The 17,976-nt window shown below is 38.1% G+C and overlaps 1 protein-coding gene across 1 annotated transcript in view; it reads left to right on the forward strand.

Moving 5' to 3' along the window:
* The window catches only part of LOC149443752 (sodium/nucleoside cotransporter 2-like), a 92,542-nt gene that overhangs the window by 53,486 nt on the left and 21,080 nt on the right, over positions 1 to 17,976 (forward strand). The window contains exons 7-13 of the mRNA XM_089655273.1: positions 321 to 434; positions 575 to 652; positions 3,244 to 3,324; positions 3,595 to 3,675; positions 3,854 to 3,979; positions 8,049 to 8,179; positions 11,635 to 11,803. Coding sequence (XP_089511399.1) covers positions 321 to 434; positions 575 to 652; positions 3,244 to 3,324; positions 3,595 to 3,675; positions 3,854 to 3,979; positions 8,049 to 8,179; positions 11,635 to 11,803 — 780 coding nt within the window. The remainder of the gene's footprint in view (positions 1 to 320; positions 435 to 574; positions 653 to 3,243; positions 3,325 to 3,594; positions 3,676 to 3,853; positions 3,980 to 8,048; positions 8,180 to 11,634; positions 11,804 to 17,976) is intronic.

The following is a 17,976-nucleotide window of genomic DNA, read 5'->3' on the forward strand; positions in this document are numbered from 1 at the left end:
CAGATGCCAAAATAGTAAAAACAATTTACAGTGCACTTGATAAGATGGCCAGCAGTTCCAAAATTGGAATTGGCATTGTGACATTAACTCTGACGCATTTCAAACAAAAATTTTACCCTGACCCCATTTTCTTTCATGTATTAGTTTATCCTGTTGCTGGATCTTAGCAGATTAATATTGTTTGGCATGTTTACAATAAAACTGCTATAAACTAGATAATTTACTAGTATATAGGAAAGGTTTACTGTCAAAGGAAAACTGTATCCAAAATTTGCATTCTGTCTGCTGCACCGTATTCCTAAGTGTTCTGTGTTTCCTAGGTGCGTTGGCGAGCGGTGTCTTGGGGGCTGGGACTTGAATTTGTTTTGGGTATCTTTATCATTCGCACTGATCCAGGGTACCAGGCCTTCAAGTTTCTTGGTGAACAAATTCAGGTAACATTATTTTTATTACAGTATAGTCCATGGTCATCATATTTCATTTCTATTTTTTTTAATGCATATTTTCTTTAACTATGTACATTCCTGAATAAGATGATAAGTAGTGGCTGTAACGTACAATTTGTCTTTTGCAGATTTTTCTGAATTACACAACAGCTGGGTCAGGATTCGTTTTTGGAGAAACACTGATAAAAGAAGTTTTCGCTTTTCAGGTTCGTAGTGACAAAATAAGAGCCCCATTCTAGGTGTTAGGTGTTCTTGAATTTTTGGAGCATGCAGGCATGATCCAAATACACAATACATTTATCTTTACAAGCCATCACATAAAAATGTTTGGATTATTTGTGCATACATGGGTATGCATATGAAATCAGGAAGGTAAGAACAATCAGACATCAACACAGCCACTTCTCTCTGAGAAAAACAATGGTTGTTGGTTGAAATGACCCTAAATAGTCACTTACAATTTCTTTCAAGATTAGATGAGGATGAAAAATAGGTTGGATTTGCCCATATAACCATACCATGGCTAAGGCCACCTTTAGATCCATACATCTGAACACATTGACATAACATAACATGTCTTGCAGAGGGCATTTTGATTCAAAGGAAAACTCCACCATTTGCAAAATAAAAATGCACCAGTGTGCATTTCTTTTTTAATTTGCAGTTGAGCCTTTAAGTATTGCAATCAAAATCGTAAGATCATGAGTGTAATGCTCTGGCTCCTGCAGACTCCCTCCAGCTCAGGTCCTTACCACAGGATGAACCTTCAGTTATGGGGCTAGAGGAAGTATCAATAGACTACAGCAGTGGTGACACCACCACTCTTGTGTTCCAATGAGATCTATGAGTCCCTCTGGGGCAACTCTCTGTAAATTGTTGATGTGGCTGTTGGCCAGATTGACCATTTGAGTGTGTGGGAGCTGTGAACTCTGGTAATGACAATTCATGTTGCACCTTAGATGTGGGTGTAACATGAGACATGGTTCAAAAGGTGGAGTTAGCTTTTAAGAAAGAAAATGTATCTTTCTTGTCTTTAATATTAAATTATTTCCTTCATTCATAGAGGAGCCACAAACTGCATTTGGAAGCGAAAAAACCTGTGTTTTTAGACGTATGCAGCTTCATTTAAACTATTAATTAAATAAATCCTTCAGACTATTATACACAGTTTTGCTTACTGTAAAATAGGAGGATTTGTCTGCATGTCGGGCTACACACAGGATACAATATACACTGAGTGGATTGTGCACCACTAGTGATTCACATTCTGCACTTCGTGAAACATTGCCATGTCATCGAAGAAAGGCACAGACAGCATGTGTTAAAATACTTTAATGGTGTCCTTTCAAGGCCATAACAGCTTATTTACAAAAAAACCTTTTTGGTGATGCAATAAATCCCACATTGAATTCAAAATCCTACATATACCAAATGATCTAATATAATATAAATACACCAACTCAAAATAGTCCAATGTGAACTCCAAAATTATGCCCAAAAATTGTCCAAAAATTGTCCAAAATAAATCCAATATAGTGTCCTAATTCCAATCTTTTCCTTCCAATCTGTGAAAATTATTCCTCCAAACACGTACCTCGAGAAATAAAAATAAACAATCTAGTGCAATACAATTAATTAGAAAAAATCACCCCGTGAAACTCCACACTTCACTGCAAAAATATATCTATTTGTGAGAAAAAAAAAAAAAAAAAAAAATTCAATTAAACCAATCTTATTTTATAATAGTGCAAAAACCACATCAATCAAAAGTGTGCGCACTCTGTGATCACTGCTACACAGTGAATTCCTTCAACCACCACACAATAGTACAAAATACTATTACCCTCTATGTGTGTAATTAAGGCTCTACCAACATTATGGATCAGTAATCTTCCAAAAATCTTCTTTTGGGATATTTCCAGGTCCTTCTATCCCAATGAATCAGCTCCTGTCTTCTATCTCTGTATGTCCCAGTGAATCAGCTCCTGTCTTCTATCCCAATGTCCAGCCCACGTGGGCTGGACATTGGGATAGAAGACAGGAGCTGATTCACTGGGACATACAGAGATAGAAGACAGGAGCTGATTCATTGGGATAGAAGGACCTGGAAATATCCCAAAAGAAGATTTTTGGAAGATTACTGATCCATAATGTTGGTAGAGCCTTAATTACACACATAGAGGGTAATAGTATTTTGTACTATTGTGTGGTGGTTGAAGGAATTCACTGTGTAGCAGTGATCACAGAGTGCGCACACTTTTGATTGATGTGGTTTTTGCACTATTATAAAATAAGATTGGTTTAATTGAATTTTTTTTTTTTTTTTTTTTCTCACAAATAGATATATTTTTGCAGTGAAGTGTGGAGTTTCACGGGGTGATTTTTTCTAATTAATTGTATTGCACTAGATTGTTTATTTTTATTTCTCGAGGTACGTGTTTGGAGGAGTAATTTTCACAGATTGGAAGGAAAAGATTGGAATTAGGACACTATATTGGATTTATTTTGGACAATTTTTGGACAATTTTTGGGCATAATTTTGGAGTTCACATTGGACTATTTTGAGTTGGTGTATTTATATTATATTAGATCATTTGGTATATGTAGGATTTTGAATTCAATGTGGGATTTATTGCATCACCAAAAAGGTTTTTTTGTATATATCTAACACTTTCTAGGGTGGAAAGTATTGACTTTTTGAGGGTATAAGGAGGTCATATATTTAATTAGTCATAACAGCTTATTGTTAGTTATGATTTTTTTATACTGAATAACACTGTTGTTTTTTCATTTACAGGCCCTCCCTATTGTGGTCTTTTTTAGCTGTGTCATGTCTATCCTATACTATACTGGTATAATGCAGTATGTCATTCTTAAGGTATGTAGTTTGAAAATAACTAAATGCTTTGGAGCATGTTAATGGGTTAATTGTAAGCATAATTGGGATCATTTTGAGTATATGGTTCTCCAAGTACTTACTACTCTACCAAAATCTTCTTCCCAGATTTCAATAGTATTTGTTAGCATTAGAACTGATTTTAATTTTATATCTGAAAAATTGTATAAATAGCATTTGTTTAATATCTAGTGTCTAATCAAGTAATTGAGACTTTTTTCTGTTTAAACTAACAATCATCTATGTTTGCAGATTTCTTGGCTCATGCAAGTTACAATGGGAACAACAGCCACAGAAACGCTGAGTGTAGCTGGCAATATCTTTGTTGGGCAGGTAAGGTACAATCAGTCTGTTCTGTTCTGATATGTAAATGATTGAAGGATCTCACACTAACTAAAGTTTATATTCTTTCTTTAATTTTCTTGTGTCTCTCTGGGAGGCATTTATTCAGCTTATACATTTAGTAAGGGTTGTACCTTTCATGTATATTATTATTGTTTTGCAATTTTAGACTGAGGCACCATTGCTGATCCGTCCCTATTTGCCAGATATGACCAAGTCTGAAATCCATGCTGTAATGACTGGGGGCTTTGGGACCATTGCTGGAAGTGTAATGGGTGCATATATTTCCTTTGGGGTAAGATGCTTTCCTACTTTTTTATTTTCATATATAAATAATTAAAGCATAATAACTAAAGTCAAAACAGTAACATGCAGCTTCGCCTGGGTAGACAAAAATCCTTGCACTGGCACTGTATACAAATACACTATATTGCCAAAACTATTGGGACACCTCTCCAAATCATTGGATTCAGGTGTTCCAATCACCTCCATGGCCAAAGGTGTATAACATCAAGCACCTAGGCATGCAGACTGCTTCTATAAACATTTATGAAAGAATGGATTGCTCTCAGGAGCTCAGTGAATTCAAGCGTAGTACTGTGATAGCTTGCCACTCATGCAATAATTGCATCTGTGAACTTCCTTGCTACTAAATATTCCACAGTCAACTGTTAGTGATATTATAACAAAGTAGAACCAACTGGGAACAACAGCAACTCAGCCATGGAGTGGTAGGCTACATAAAATGATAGAGCGGTGTCAGCACATGCTGAAGCGCACAGTGCGCAGAAGTCGTCAACTGCCTGCAGAGTCCATAGCTAAAGACCTCCAAATTTTATGTGGCCTTCAGATTAGGCCTTCTCGTCTGACATCAGTGCCTGACCTCACAAATGCGCTTCTGGAAGAATGGGCAAACATTCCCATAGACACACTCCTAAAGCTTGTGGACAGCCTTCTCAGAAGAGTTGAAGCTGTTATAGCTGCAAAGGGTGAGCTAACTCAATATTGAACCCTACGGACTAAGCCTGGGATGCCATTAAAGTTCACGTGCGTGTAAAGGCAGGCGTCCCAATACTTTTGGCAATATAGTTTATATATCTAGGATGTTACATGGGCACAAGTATAGACTCTTACACAAAATGATTTACTATAATGCATACCTCATTAACAAAGGTCCAGAGCAGCAAGCCCTATTCTGACTTGATACCCAGCCAATTCTCATATCACTGTGTTCTCTGACTTAATATATCCCAAATCAATCCATTCATTAATGATATAATAATACAAGGGGTATTCAAGTCAAAGTGGGACTTTTAATTTTACAGGTATAAAAAGGGATGCTAGCGTGGCAGTACTAAGTGACAAGAGTGTCCCAATCAAGATGGCAGACAAAAGTGTTAGTGCAGGCATGAAACAAAATGTGATGATAAAGTTTCTTGTGATCGAAGGCATAAAACCTGAGGATATTTACAGAAGACTTCAAGCACAGTACAGTGAGTAGACATTCAGCCACAGAAAGACATATAAAAGTGTAAACGTTTCAAAGATGGCCGTATGTCCATCCCGGCTGTAGTGGTTCCCAGCCCACAGCAATCATTACTGTGAACATTCAGTGTGTGGAAATGTGGAACTCTTGACCCTGGATAATCAACGCACAACCTATCATGAAACTGCACAACAGCAGAAGAGACTAATCTTTCTGTGGGAAAGGTGAACTCAATCTTGACAAAGTGAAGCAGGCTGTCCTAGGATGGTTCAGGCATACTGACAAATCTTTCTATGCTGAAGCTTTCCAGGAATTAGTAAACGCTGGGATAATTGTATACATGTAGCAGGGGGGTATGTTAAAAAATAAATGCAGTTAACACTCCTTGAAATTTGTTCTTTTATTATATAAACTAAAAAATCCCGGTTTGACTTGAGCGCATTTCATATCAGTGTGTCCTTGGTCAATCCTCCATCGTTCACATAACCAATCCCATCAGTGTAAACGTGTCTCCACTTACATTCAACAGATCCCAGTTCTGTAAAGTATAATATAGAGGGGTAAGAAATAGCCATTTACTACCCTCCAGCTAGCTTCCTTAGGGTCCAGCTAACTTCCTTAGTCCCCATGTCCAGTATACGTCATGTAGCTCTCAGTAAGTACAGGGGTCCATCGTCAAACAACATCCATCAGTTGTTGGATACTTTCAGGAGGAACGATCATTCTGTAAGATGTATATATTACTATAAATTAATATTTTGTATTGTACCTATTTACAGGGATCCCCTGTATTTTCTGAAGGAGCAGATTTATTCTGTGAAATGCATCAAAAATGCATGAAGGTAAAAAACCTTCGGTGTGCAGTGCCCCCCCCAGCCCCTCCCTAATCCCTACCTGAGCCCATTCAGATCCAGAAACATTCACAATAGCCTCGGCTGTATAGGAACTCTCCCTCTTCATTGGCTAGGACAGCAGTGGGAGCACATTGGCTCCCGCTGCTGTCAATCACAGCCAGTGAGCTAATAAGGAGAGAGCGTGGCAAGGCCAAGCCGCAGCTTTATGTGTCTTATGGACACATAGAGCAGCAGCTCGGGAGTGAGCACATAGCGGTGCCCCCATGGCAAGCAGCTTTCCCTGGGGGCACTGCTCGAGATGGAGGAGCCAGAGCATTGGTGTGGGACCTGAACAGAAGAGGATCGGGGCAGCTGTGTGCAAAACTATTGCACGACATGGTATTTATTTATTTAAAACAAAGTTTTAGTATCACTTTAAGCTCCAGAAGTCATTTTTCCTCTTTGTGACCAGGGCATTTTTCAACACTGTGCTACTTTAACTGGCTATTGCTTGGTCAAGTAATACTGTACCCAAATTAAATTTATATAATTTTTTTTTCACAGGAATAGAGCTTTCTTTTGGTGGTATTTGTTCACCACTGGGTTTTTAATCTTTTACTACATAAATTAAAAAAAGACTGAACATTTTGAAAAACCACCCCATATTTTCTGTTATAAAATATATTCCAAAAAATTATCAAAAACTCCACTTTCTTCAAAAATTTAGGCCAAACCATATTCCACTACATGTCTTTCGTAAAAAAAAAAAAAAAATTCCCAATAGGTGTAGAATAGTTGGTTTTTGCAAAAGTTATAGCGTCTACAAACTATGGTATACAGTATATACTGGTTTCTACTCAGCTACAGCGCTATACTGGTAATGACGATGATCAGCGACTTATAGTGTGACTGTGAAAGTGTGGCGGGCAATTTGGCACTAGCTGACACTGGCTGGGAGGGACACTAACTGACTGATGCTGACATCAATAGTAACACTAATACAGTGATCAGTGCTCATACTGTACACTCTTACTGTACTAATGACACTGGCTTGAAAGGCGTTAACATCTAGGGACAATCAAAGGGTTAACTGTGCGCCTCACAATGTGTCTAATATGTGTTGCTTTTACTAATCGATGTACATTTTTTCTTCCTGTTTTGCAGGGAGAAAAAACAGACACATCGTTATTCTCTGTACTGAGCCCTGTGTTGGTAGTAAACACAGGGTTCTGTACTTTGACTTGCTAAGCCGATCAGTAGGTCCAACCATAAATCATTGGCCGGGACCAGCTGACTGGCTTGTGCTGTACTGAATGACAGCACAGATTGGACGGAGGTCTTGCATGTACCCTCTACAGTATCTGGAAATGCTGGATCACATCCATGTACGTGATTCAGCGCTGAGGGGGCCACGCTGCCGCAGTATATATACTGTGGACAGTCATGAAGTGGATAAACATGTCATAAAACTAGACCATTCAAACATATGATAAAAAAAAGCATAACAAGATGTTATTTCGTAAAAACAATTTGTAATGGGATCTGTAGATTCAGAGGTATAGACAACAGAAGTCATATGCAAAGCTCAGATGTTATGGGTGGAAAGAGGTAGAGCCAAGCTTGATTTTTACTGTGGATTTCAAAATTTTTATATACTGTACTTTAGTTGCCTATATATCTAAATATCTTGAGGATTTTGACTTGTGTGTCCCTCTTTAACAGTATTGGTTAGGAACATAGTTCACATACTATAGTTTACATGTGCTGGTACCCCACCATGAAGAGTCAGCCATCTTCTTTTCCCTTTGTTATCATTCACCCAGACATTCCTCAGTTTTTCAACACTGGCCTAATTTTGTGTAATGTCATTTATCATTTATATTTATTCTTTTCATATCACATTGTACAACGTATAATACTGTCCAGAACAACGCTTGTTAATAAGCATACAAAAATGTATTGACTAGCTGGGACACAAAAAACAACAAACACTGATGATGGAATATGGTGATGAATCCTGAACAAATCGATTACTACCGTTTCAGATTGACCCATCCTCACTAATTGCTGCCTCTGTCATGGCTGCACCTTGTGCTCTGGCTCTCGCCAAATTGGTATATCCTGAAATTGAAGAATCCAAGTTTAAAGATGAAGAAGGTGTCAAGATAGAAAAAGGGTACATTTTACTTGTTTTATTCATATTCCTAAAAACTTCTGCATGATTCCCAGATATCAACATGTCTCTTCAAGCTTCTTCAACAGCACGATAATTGTTACATTTTGTTGCATAATTTTGCTAGTAAAGTAACAAATATTATGTGAGAATAAAGACAGTCAAATCCATGAAGGAAGAAAAAATAATACAAAAGATGTGGATCATGAATCTTCATTACATTACATGCTTCCATTAGAAAATTACTGGTATTGCTACTGCTATTTTCATTGTAGTGCCTACAAAATGTAGAGTGCTTTAATTTCTTAGTGCTTTACAACAGGAAATGCAGTAAGAACCCATACTTAGAAGCATAGTGGAAGACAAATTGAGTAATCTCATTAGATGCAATTTCATGCAGTTTGATGGTTTTTTGGAACGCATGGAAACTTCATGGCACTTAAAAAATTCCATTCATGCCAATATAGTTCATTCTCACCAGTGAGGTGTTGTAGGGCATTTGGAAAATATCCTGCTTGCTGCAATTTAGGTGTGCTTCTTTCAGGTATAAAGTTTATTGGGAAGTAAGGCTATATTTTTTTATATATTTTAGAAGGTTCCACAGCCCCAAATAGTCGAGACATATATCAACCTTACCTACAGAAGCTACAGGACTTTTGAGGCACCATCACTTTATAAATAAAACCATATATATTCATAACATTAAAAAGTAATACATTCCATAAAATACACTATATTGCCAAAAGTATTGGGACACCCCTCCAAATCATTGGATTCAGGTGTTCCAATGACCTCCATGGCCAAAGGTATATAAAATCAAACACCTAGGCATGCAGACTGCTTCTACAAACACTTGAAAAGAATGGGTCCCTCTGAGGAGCTCAGTGAATTCAAGCATGGTACCGTGATAGGTTGCCACCTGTGCAATAAATCGATCTGTGAAATTTCCTTGCTACTAAATATTCCATGATCAACTGTTAGTGGTATTATAACAAAGTGGAAGCAACTGGGAACAACAGCAACTCAGCCACGAAGTGTAGGCCAACGTAAAATGACAGAGCTGGGTAAGCACATGCTGAAGTTTACAGTGCCCAGCCGTTGCCAACTGTCTGCAGAGTCAATAGCTAAAGAACTCCAAACTTCATGTGATCTTCAGATTAGCACAACAACATTGCATAGAGAACTTTATGGAATGGGTTTCCATGGCCGAGCAGCTGCATCCAAGCCTTACATCACCATGAGCAATGCAAAGCATAGGATGAAGTGGTGTAAAGCACGCCACCACTGGACTCTAGAGCAATGGAGATGTGTTCTCTGGAGTGGCAAATCACGCTTCTCTGTCTGGCAATCCAATGCACATGTCTGGGTTTGGCGGTTGCCAGGAGAACAGTACTTGCCTGACTGCATTGTGCCAAGTGTAAAGTTTGGTGGATGGGGATAATGGTGTGGGTTTTTTTTCAGGGGTTGGGCTTGGCCCCTTAGTTCCAGTGAAGATAACTCTTAAGGTGTCAGCATGTCAAGACATTTTGGACAATTTCATGCTCCCAACTTTGTGGGAACAGTTTGGGGATGGCTCCTTCCTGTTCCAATATGACTGCACAACAGTGCACAAAGCAAGGTCCATAAAGACATGGAGGAGTGAGTTTGGGGTAGAGAAATTGACTGGCTTGCACAGAGTTCTACCCTCAACCTGATTAGAACACCTTGGGGATGAATCAGAGCGGAAACTGCGAGCCAGCCCTTCTCGTCCGATATCAGTGCCTGACCTCACTAATGCGCTTCTGGAAGAATGGTCAAACATTCCCATAGAAAGACTCCTAAACCTTGTGGACAGCCTTCCCAGAAGAGTTATAGCTGGAAAGGGTGGGCCAACTCAATATTGAACCCTACAGACCAAGTTCATGTGCGCGTAAAGGCAGGCGTCCCAATGCTTTTGGCAATATAGTGTATATACCTAGGACGTTACATGGGCACATGTATAGATTCTTACACAAAATGATTTACAATAATGCATACCTCATTAATGAAGGTCCAGAGGAGCAAGCTGCTCAATGCATACATATGCAAAATGTACAAGATTTTTCCCAAATACAGAGGAATTTAGTGTAGGTATTCAGATGCAAACCACATTTACATTATTTTGTTTAAATAGGTATCGGGATATAAATTCTCAATGTGTTTCTCGGGTCAGTAACTACTTCCTCAGGACAAACCGGGAATTTTACAAATACATTTTTATGCATATTAAAAGCAGACAGTTTCCTTGGTGGCAGATATTCCAGCCATCCCAGATTTTACTACAGAGAATGTGCCTGGTCATGGGCCTACTCCCACTTTTTCACAGTCAAAATGGCTCCTTAAGCATCCACATGGACAGGACGCTATAGCACTGTGCTTCCTGTGATTTGCGTTTATGAATAGGATGTCTGGTTCAACTCGGAAGGCAACATGTGAGAGAACCAAAGCAGGGGAGCTGAGAAAGACGTAAGGAGAACATGGAAGAGACTGTAACCATCCATGGTCTAGACTTGAACTGAGCACAGACATTTGGGATGATTTACTAAAACAATAGAGGGTGTTCACCTACCAAAGTAAATGTTCACATTCGTTCTGAATACCCAAGCATGTTTTCAGGAAATCAACAGATATTTGTTAGCAAATAGTTGGGTGTTCAAAATGAACACAGCTTCACCTCAATCATTGAATGTACAGTTAACTAGGTAAACAACTGCTACTCCTTTAGTAAATCAACCCCTTTGCCTAAAAAAAAGTGGCAGTCATTTTTCAAACCCTGTTAACCCTTTGAGGACCATAAGATTACGGAATGCCAAAAGAATCAATTTTTTGTTTTTAAAGTTCGTACACTTCAGTTGCTGTAACTAAGCCATTTCATGAAATAATTGGCAAAAAGCTAGATCCATTTGTTGATAAGAACTAATATTTTGACTCAAACCAAAAAAAAAAAGTATTTTAAGTTCTTAATCAGATGATACAGGCAATTAAAAACATGGGACAAATGCGTCCCTTGGTCCTCAAAGGGTACAACAAAACAGAATAATTCAGTAAAATAATGACTGAAGACCTCCAAAATCACACCTCAATTAATTTCAAAATGTATAGCAACTCACATGAAAACACACACAATATTGCTTGCCTTTTCAGTTATATCTAGCGTCAATGAGCCCTAAAGGATGTACCTCTCAGGTCGTACAATCTAATGAGAAGTCATAATTTGTGTATATAATGCCTATATATTCTGAAGGAAATAAAGTTAACACAAATACTACTAACAAAAAACATAGCAAAGGCAGAAAGTTCAAGATGTGCTTATTAAATATTAATCACATTTTCAAATTCTGATTTCAGGGGTCAAATGTACTTTTTTTCCCACATTGTCACATTTTTGTGTCTTAAGCAGAATTCATCATCATTTTTTGTATGTTGCTCTCTTCCTATAGGGAAGAAAGAACTATACTAGAAGCTGCCAGTAATGGGGCATCTGCCTCTGTGGGACTGGTTGCCAATATTGCTGCTAATCTGATTGCATTTATGGCCTTGCTTTCATTTATCAACGCTGCTTTCTCCTGGATTGGAGGAATGGTGGACTATCCTAAACTTACTCTACAGGTAAGCTAGCACTGAATTGTCTAACACAATTGACTTGCAGTAAGGTATCCAGCTGTTTTTAGTGTATATTTTAGATACAGTTGATAGTACCAGTAAAAGGGCCAATTTAACTTAAGCCATAGATGGTTCAAATATCTCTGAGTTTAGCAAGGACAGGCCAAGATTCAAATTAATCCATGGGCAGGCTGATTGTACCAAATTTGATTGTTGTATGACTTGGGTACAGTCAGTCTGTAGGATTTTTCATGTGATTATTGCCAGTGGCTATGGCTGCTACCAATAATCACTGTGTTCTTCTGGCAGGAATGGCTCCCTCCAACAACCCCCCAATAGCAACAACACAATAGCTCTGTGGGAGGGATTCCCCCATCAACACTGACTGTGCTGATGGAGGAAGCAAGCGATTTTTTGTCTATGGCCGGCTTAAAGCTAGTCATATGGGCTCATATTTCTGCTGATTCCTGGCGAATCAGCAGAAAGTTTAGCCATGGAAGGCCCTGTTTGCACCAGCCAGCTTGTCAAAAGTCAATGTAAAAATTGATAAAAGTCCAAATAAAAAGTATCCTATCAGATACAGTTACTGCTGAGGTATTCAGGCAGCTGCAGCACTCGCTGCATAAATACCCAAACAGTAACTGCATGCAATAGCCAACGCTGGAAATTCCTCCATCCATGCTAAATAAAACATGATGATAGATTTTCACATATATCAGTAAATTGTTTGTCCTTAACCGCTTCCATACCGGGCACTTTTATTCCCTTCCTGCCCAGGCCATTTTTCAGGTTTCAGCGCTCTCACACTTTGAATGACAATTGCGCGGTCATACAACATTGTACTCAAACTAAAATTTTATCATTTTCTTCACACAACTAGAGCTTTCTTTTGGTGGCATTTAATCAACACTGGGGATTTTTTATTTTGATAAATTAACAAAAAAAGACCGAAAATTTTGAAGTTTTTCTTTGTTTCTGTTATAAACGTTTGCAAATAAATAATTGTTCTTCATAAATTTAGGCCAAGATGTATTCTGCTACATGTCTTTGGTGAAAATAACCCAAATTAGGATGTATTATTTAGTTTGTAGGAAGGTTATAGAGTTCACAAACTATGGTGCATATCTGAATATTGATCAATCCTGAAGTACTGACAGCCAATCTAATTTCTTGAGGTCCAAGAATGTCAGAATTGTACAGATATCCCCCAAATGACCACTTTTTGCAAATTAGACAGTCCGACGTATTTGATAAGAGGCATGGTGAGTTTTATGAAGTTGTAATTTTTTTGTCATAATTTATCGGAAAATGAAAAAATTAAAAAAATTACTTTCACTATTTTGTTTTTACATACTGTCACCAGTGTAGTACAGAGTCATCATATAACTGTCATGGCGGTGATCAGGGACACTGACTGGTGACAGTATGAAAAAAAAAATTATAATTTTTTTAAAAAAATATTTTTTATTTTTTTATTAGTTTTAATATTTTAATATTTTATTACATTTTTTTTAAAGATTTTTTTTTCATATTTCACTATGACCAAAGTAGTACAATGTTACCATAGTAACATTGTACTACTTTGGGGAAGTGATCAGTATTTTTTTTTTTTTACACAATTTGCTTATAGCAAAGAATTACTTTGCTATAAGCAAGCATTTACCTGAATGACATCAATTCATTCAGGGGTTACTTTTTGTGCTTAGCTGTGATTTGGCCACGACTAATCACATGACACAGCTGGGCTGTGATTGTTCCAGCTTGTGCATGTGATAGCTGTGACCATTCACAGCTAGACACACTAATATACAATGGATGGCATGAAAGGAAGCCATCCATTGTTTACAACTGTCCTGTGTCATATGATACTGGCAACGGGGCTGGTACTCAGATCTGTCATCGGCCTTGTCCGAGGTACACGGCGGTGACAGATCGCGGCTCTGTGGGCATGGAAACTGCGCATGCCTGAAAGGATGCCATATGGCGTCCACCTGGAGGGATGAGGGGTTTTGCAGGCCGCCATCCATCTGGAACCAGTTAAAAAACAACCAAATAAACATTTATAGTCTTTTTGAAGTATGGCTCTATATTGTTTTTAAAAAGCATTAAAAAAACTAAATTAGACTGGGTTCACACCAGTGCACTGCAGTTTGGGTACAGTGCGATTTATACACATTTTACACACAGTTTTAGGGGCACTCCCATTGACTTCTATCAGACCATGAGTTTTCATGAATTCACATCAAAGTCGTACATGCTAGATCTTCAGAAAATGCAAGGCCTAATAGACGTCAATTCACGAAAATGCACCGAAAACTGTGTGTAAAATGCAGATACAATCATGTACGATCATCTGCTGGTAGGCTGATAGCTCCCTCTGCATCTAGGAAACGGGATGTTTCTAGATCATAGGTGTGGAGCTATGCAGATTACAACATGAATATTGATACAATCCCAGCCTATCCCAGAATGACTGGCTGGCTGATGGCATGCTGGGTAATTGTACATATTCAGTGAGTGCACTGGACTCGTGATGTTTCGTCCAGGATTGGTCCAGCATGGGAGAGGGCACATTGCACTCCCAGGCATCTACTGCCCCTCAGGTGGGCAACCTGAGGGTCTGAAGACTGAGACCCAGGTTCTGCCATGCTGACTGAGGAGCCATCTACTGAAGATCTGGTTTGGTACCAGGGAGGAAGGCATGGTGCTAGGAAGTCAGCTGAGGGTCTAACAAAGGGAACACTGGCTGGAGTTCAGAGTTCTGAAGAGCTTTGTCCATCTGACCTACTTTTATAGTGACACTGCTCTTGGGCTCTAAAGAAGTTGCTACTACTACTACTACTACAGTTACTACTACTACTTTTTTACTACTGCCTTAAAGCTGAATTTTACTGATTTAAGCATGGACTCTGACATAGCTTACCCTGAAGATTAGATAAAGTTCTCAAGTGTACATAGTTCCTAATTTTGGAGTATCCCACTCATCTCCTTCATCCCTATCCAAGTTCTCAAAAACAATAAAAATAAAAAACCAACACCCTAGACTTGTCAATGAAGAAACATGTGAGTGAGCTTATGTGCTTGTGCTGCGAGGCAAAGTTTTTGAGGAGGACCTGTCCTGTATTGCCATGGCTCCTACAGGAGTAGTGCTACACGTTGAAGGTAGCTGAATGTATTTTAACTACTTGCCCTCCTGAGGATTTACCCCCTTCCTGACCAGGCCTTTTTTTGCTATTTGGCAATGCACTATTCAACTGGTAATTACACAGTCATCCAATACTGTACCCAAACAAAATTTACGCCATTTTTTCACACAAATAGAGCTTTCTTTTGGTGGTATTTGAGTACCTGTGTGCTTTTTATTTTTTGTGCTATAAATAAAAAAAGACCAAAAATAAAAAAAACAATATTTTTTACTTTTGGCTATAAAAAATACATAGTAAACTCAAAATTAGTCATAAATTTAGGCCAAAATGTATTCTGCTACATGTTCTTGGTAACAAAAATCCCAATAAGTGTATATTGATTGTTTTGTGTGAAAGTTATAGCGTCTACAAACTATGGTATAGATAATGGAATTTACACAGCTTTTACTTTCTGACTCACATTCCTTGAGGTGCTGAAATACCAGCACAGTGCAAACACCCCCAAATGACCCCTTTTCAGAAAGTAGACACCCTAAGCTATCTGCTGAGAGGCATATTGAGTCCATGGAAGATTTATTTTTTTTTCCATGAGTTTCTGGAAAATGACATTTTTTTTTTATACAAAGTTGTCATTTAAATGATATATTGCTCACACAAGCCATGGGTATATGTGGATTTACACCCCAAAATACATTCTGCTACTTCTACCGAGTATGGGGATACCACATGTATAAGACTTTTTGAGAGCCTAGCCACATACAGGAGCCTGAAATCCAATGACCACTTTGAAAGCCTGAAGGTGCGTAACTTCCTCATTTCACTTCCTCACTACCTATCACAGTTTCGGAGGCCCTAAAATGCCAGGATAGCACCAAACCCCCCAAATGATCCCTTTTTGGAAAGTAGACACCCCAATTAATTAAAAAAGGCATGGTGGGTATTTGCAGATCTATTTTTTTCTCACAAGGTTTTAAAATAGAAAAAAAGAAAAGAAAAAATATGTTTTTGTTTTCTTTCTTCATTTTCCAAAAACTTGTGTCAACAAACGAGATCTGCAAAATACTCACCATGCTTCTTATCAAATTCCTTGGGGTGTTTACTTTCCAAAAAGGGGCCATTTAGGGGGGAGGTGCTATCCTGGCATTTCAGGGCCTCCGAAACTGCGATAGGTAGTCAGGAAGTGTAATGAGGAACTAAAGCCCTTTAAAAGCCTGAAGGTGCTTATTGGATTTTGGGGTCCTGTACTTGGCTAGACTGCCAAAAAGTCTCTCACATGTGGTTTCCCCATACTCGGGAGAAGTAGCAGAATGTATTTTGGGGAGTAATTCCTCATATACTCATGGCATGTGTGAGCAATAAATCATTTAAGTGACAATTTTGTGTAAAAAAAGAAAAAAAAATTTTTTTTTGTCATTCTTCTATTGACTCAACATGCCTTTCAGCAAATAGTTTGGAGTGTCTACTTTCCAAAAAGGGGTCGTTTTGTGGGGTGGGGGCATTTTATGCTCAGTATTAGAATTTTATGCCACACATCATTCACTCTTCTAACCACCTGAAGACCAAGCCTTTTTGTTCACATGAAAAAAATCTGTATTTTTTGCTAGGAAATTAATTTGAACCCCCAAACATTATTTACTTTTTAAAGCAGACACCCTAGTGAATAAAATGGTGGGTGCTGAAAGTTTTTATGTCACATAGTACTCACGCAGTGATTTTTCAAACGCAAATTTTTTGAAAAAAATACACTTTTTTTACTCTTAATGCACAAAAACACAATATATTGGCCAAATATTTGGTAAGATATAAAAGATGATGGTATGTCGAGTAAATAGATACCAAACATGACATGCTTTAAACTGCGCATGCCTTGTGCCATGACAACAACTGCATGCATTTTTAATATCCATAGGCAATGCTTTAAAACCCTTTACAAGCTACCATTTTAGATTTACAGAGGAGGATTAGTGCTAGATTTACTGCCCTTGATCTGATGTTCATGGCGATACCTCACATGCATGGTGTAATCGCTGTTCACGTACTGGCACATGGTCAATGCTGAACGGTCAGCGGGGGGTGAGGGTGCTTTTTTTTTAAGTTATTTCGATTTTTTAAATTATTTTTACAACCACCCAGCCCAGTCTATAATCTGCTGCCCAGATGTATTCAAAAAGTTGCAGAGCGGTGCAGTAATGGCAATGGAGTCCCAGCTTGTGTACATACCAAACAGCTTTACTTTAGACAATCTATACAAGGAAGAGAATGGGCAACTGAATGCTGCACAAAATACACATAATATACAAGTCTAATGCATAGTTACATGGTTAGTAAGATTGAAAAAAGACACTAGTCTATCTAATTTAACCAATTAAAAAAAAACACAAACACAAATAATAAAACCTCCATAAACACTGTTGATCCAGAGTAAGGCAAAAAAAACCCAAATAAAGCATAATCCAATTCACTCCAGTGGAACTAGTTCGTGGGGGAGTCTATTCCATATTTTTACATTCCTTACTGTGAAGAAGCCTTTCCATATGTGAAGATTAAATCTCTTTTCCTCCACACGTAAAGAGTGCCCTTTGTCCCCTCGAATGGCCTGAAAGTAAATAACTCTACACCATGTTCATTATATGGACCACTCATGTATTTATACCTGTTGATCATATCCCCCTTAAGCCTAGTACACACGATCAGAAAATTGTGCAAAAGATAGTGCTTTCGAAGCGATCGTACGATAATCTGATCTTTAGTACACAGCTTTCGTCCAAAATAATTAGAAGAGACAAGCACGGAAATTTGTCTCGTACGATACCAGATTGTAAGATTTTCATTTGTTTTCATCCGAAAATACAATACAAATATATTACAACACTTTTGGATTTTTATTTTGTCATACAAGAATTTTAATAACTTTAGTTACTTCTTCACTATGCATATGAGACTAGCATTAAAAAAAAAAAAGGATGATCATTTGTCCGATATTCTCATTGTGTGTACGGGGCCTTATCGCCTCCTCTCAAGAAAGAATACATT

The sequence above is a fragment of the Staurois parvus genome, unplaced genomic scaffold (genome assembly GCF_062004578.1).
Source record: "Staurois parvus isolate SC_StPar_1 unplaced genomic scaffold, SC_StPar_1.0 ptg000832l, whole genome shotgun sequence".
Lineage (NCBI taxonomy): Eukaryota > Metazoa > Chordata > Amphibia > Anura > Ranidae > Staurois > Staurois parvus.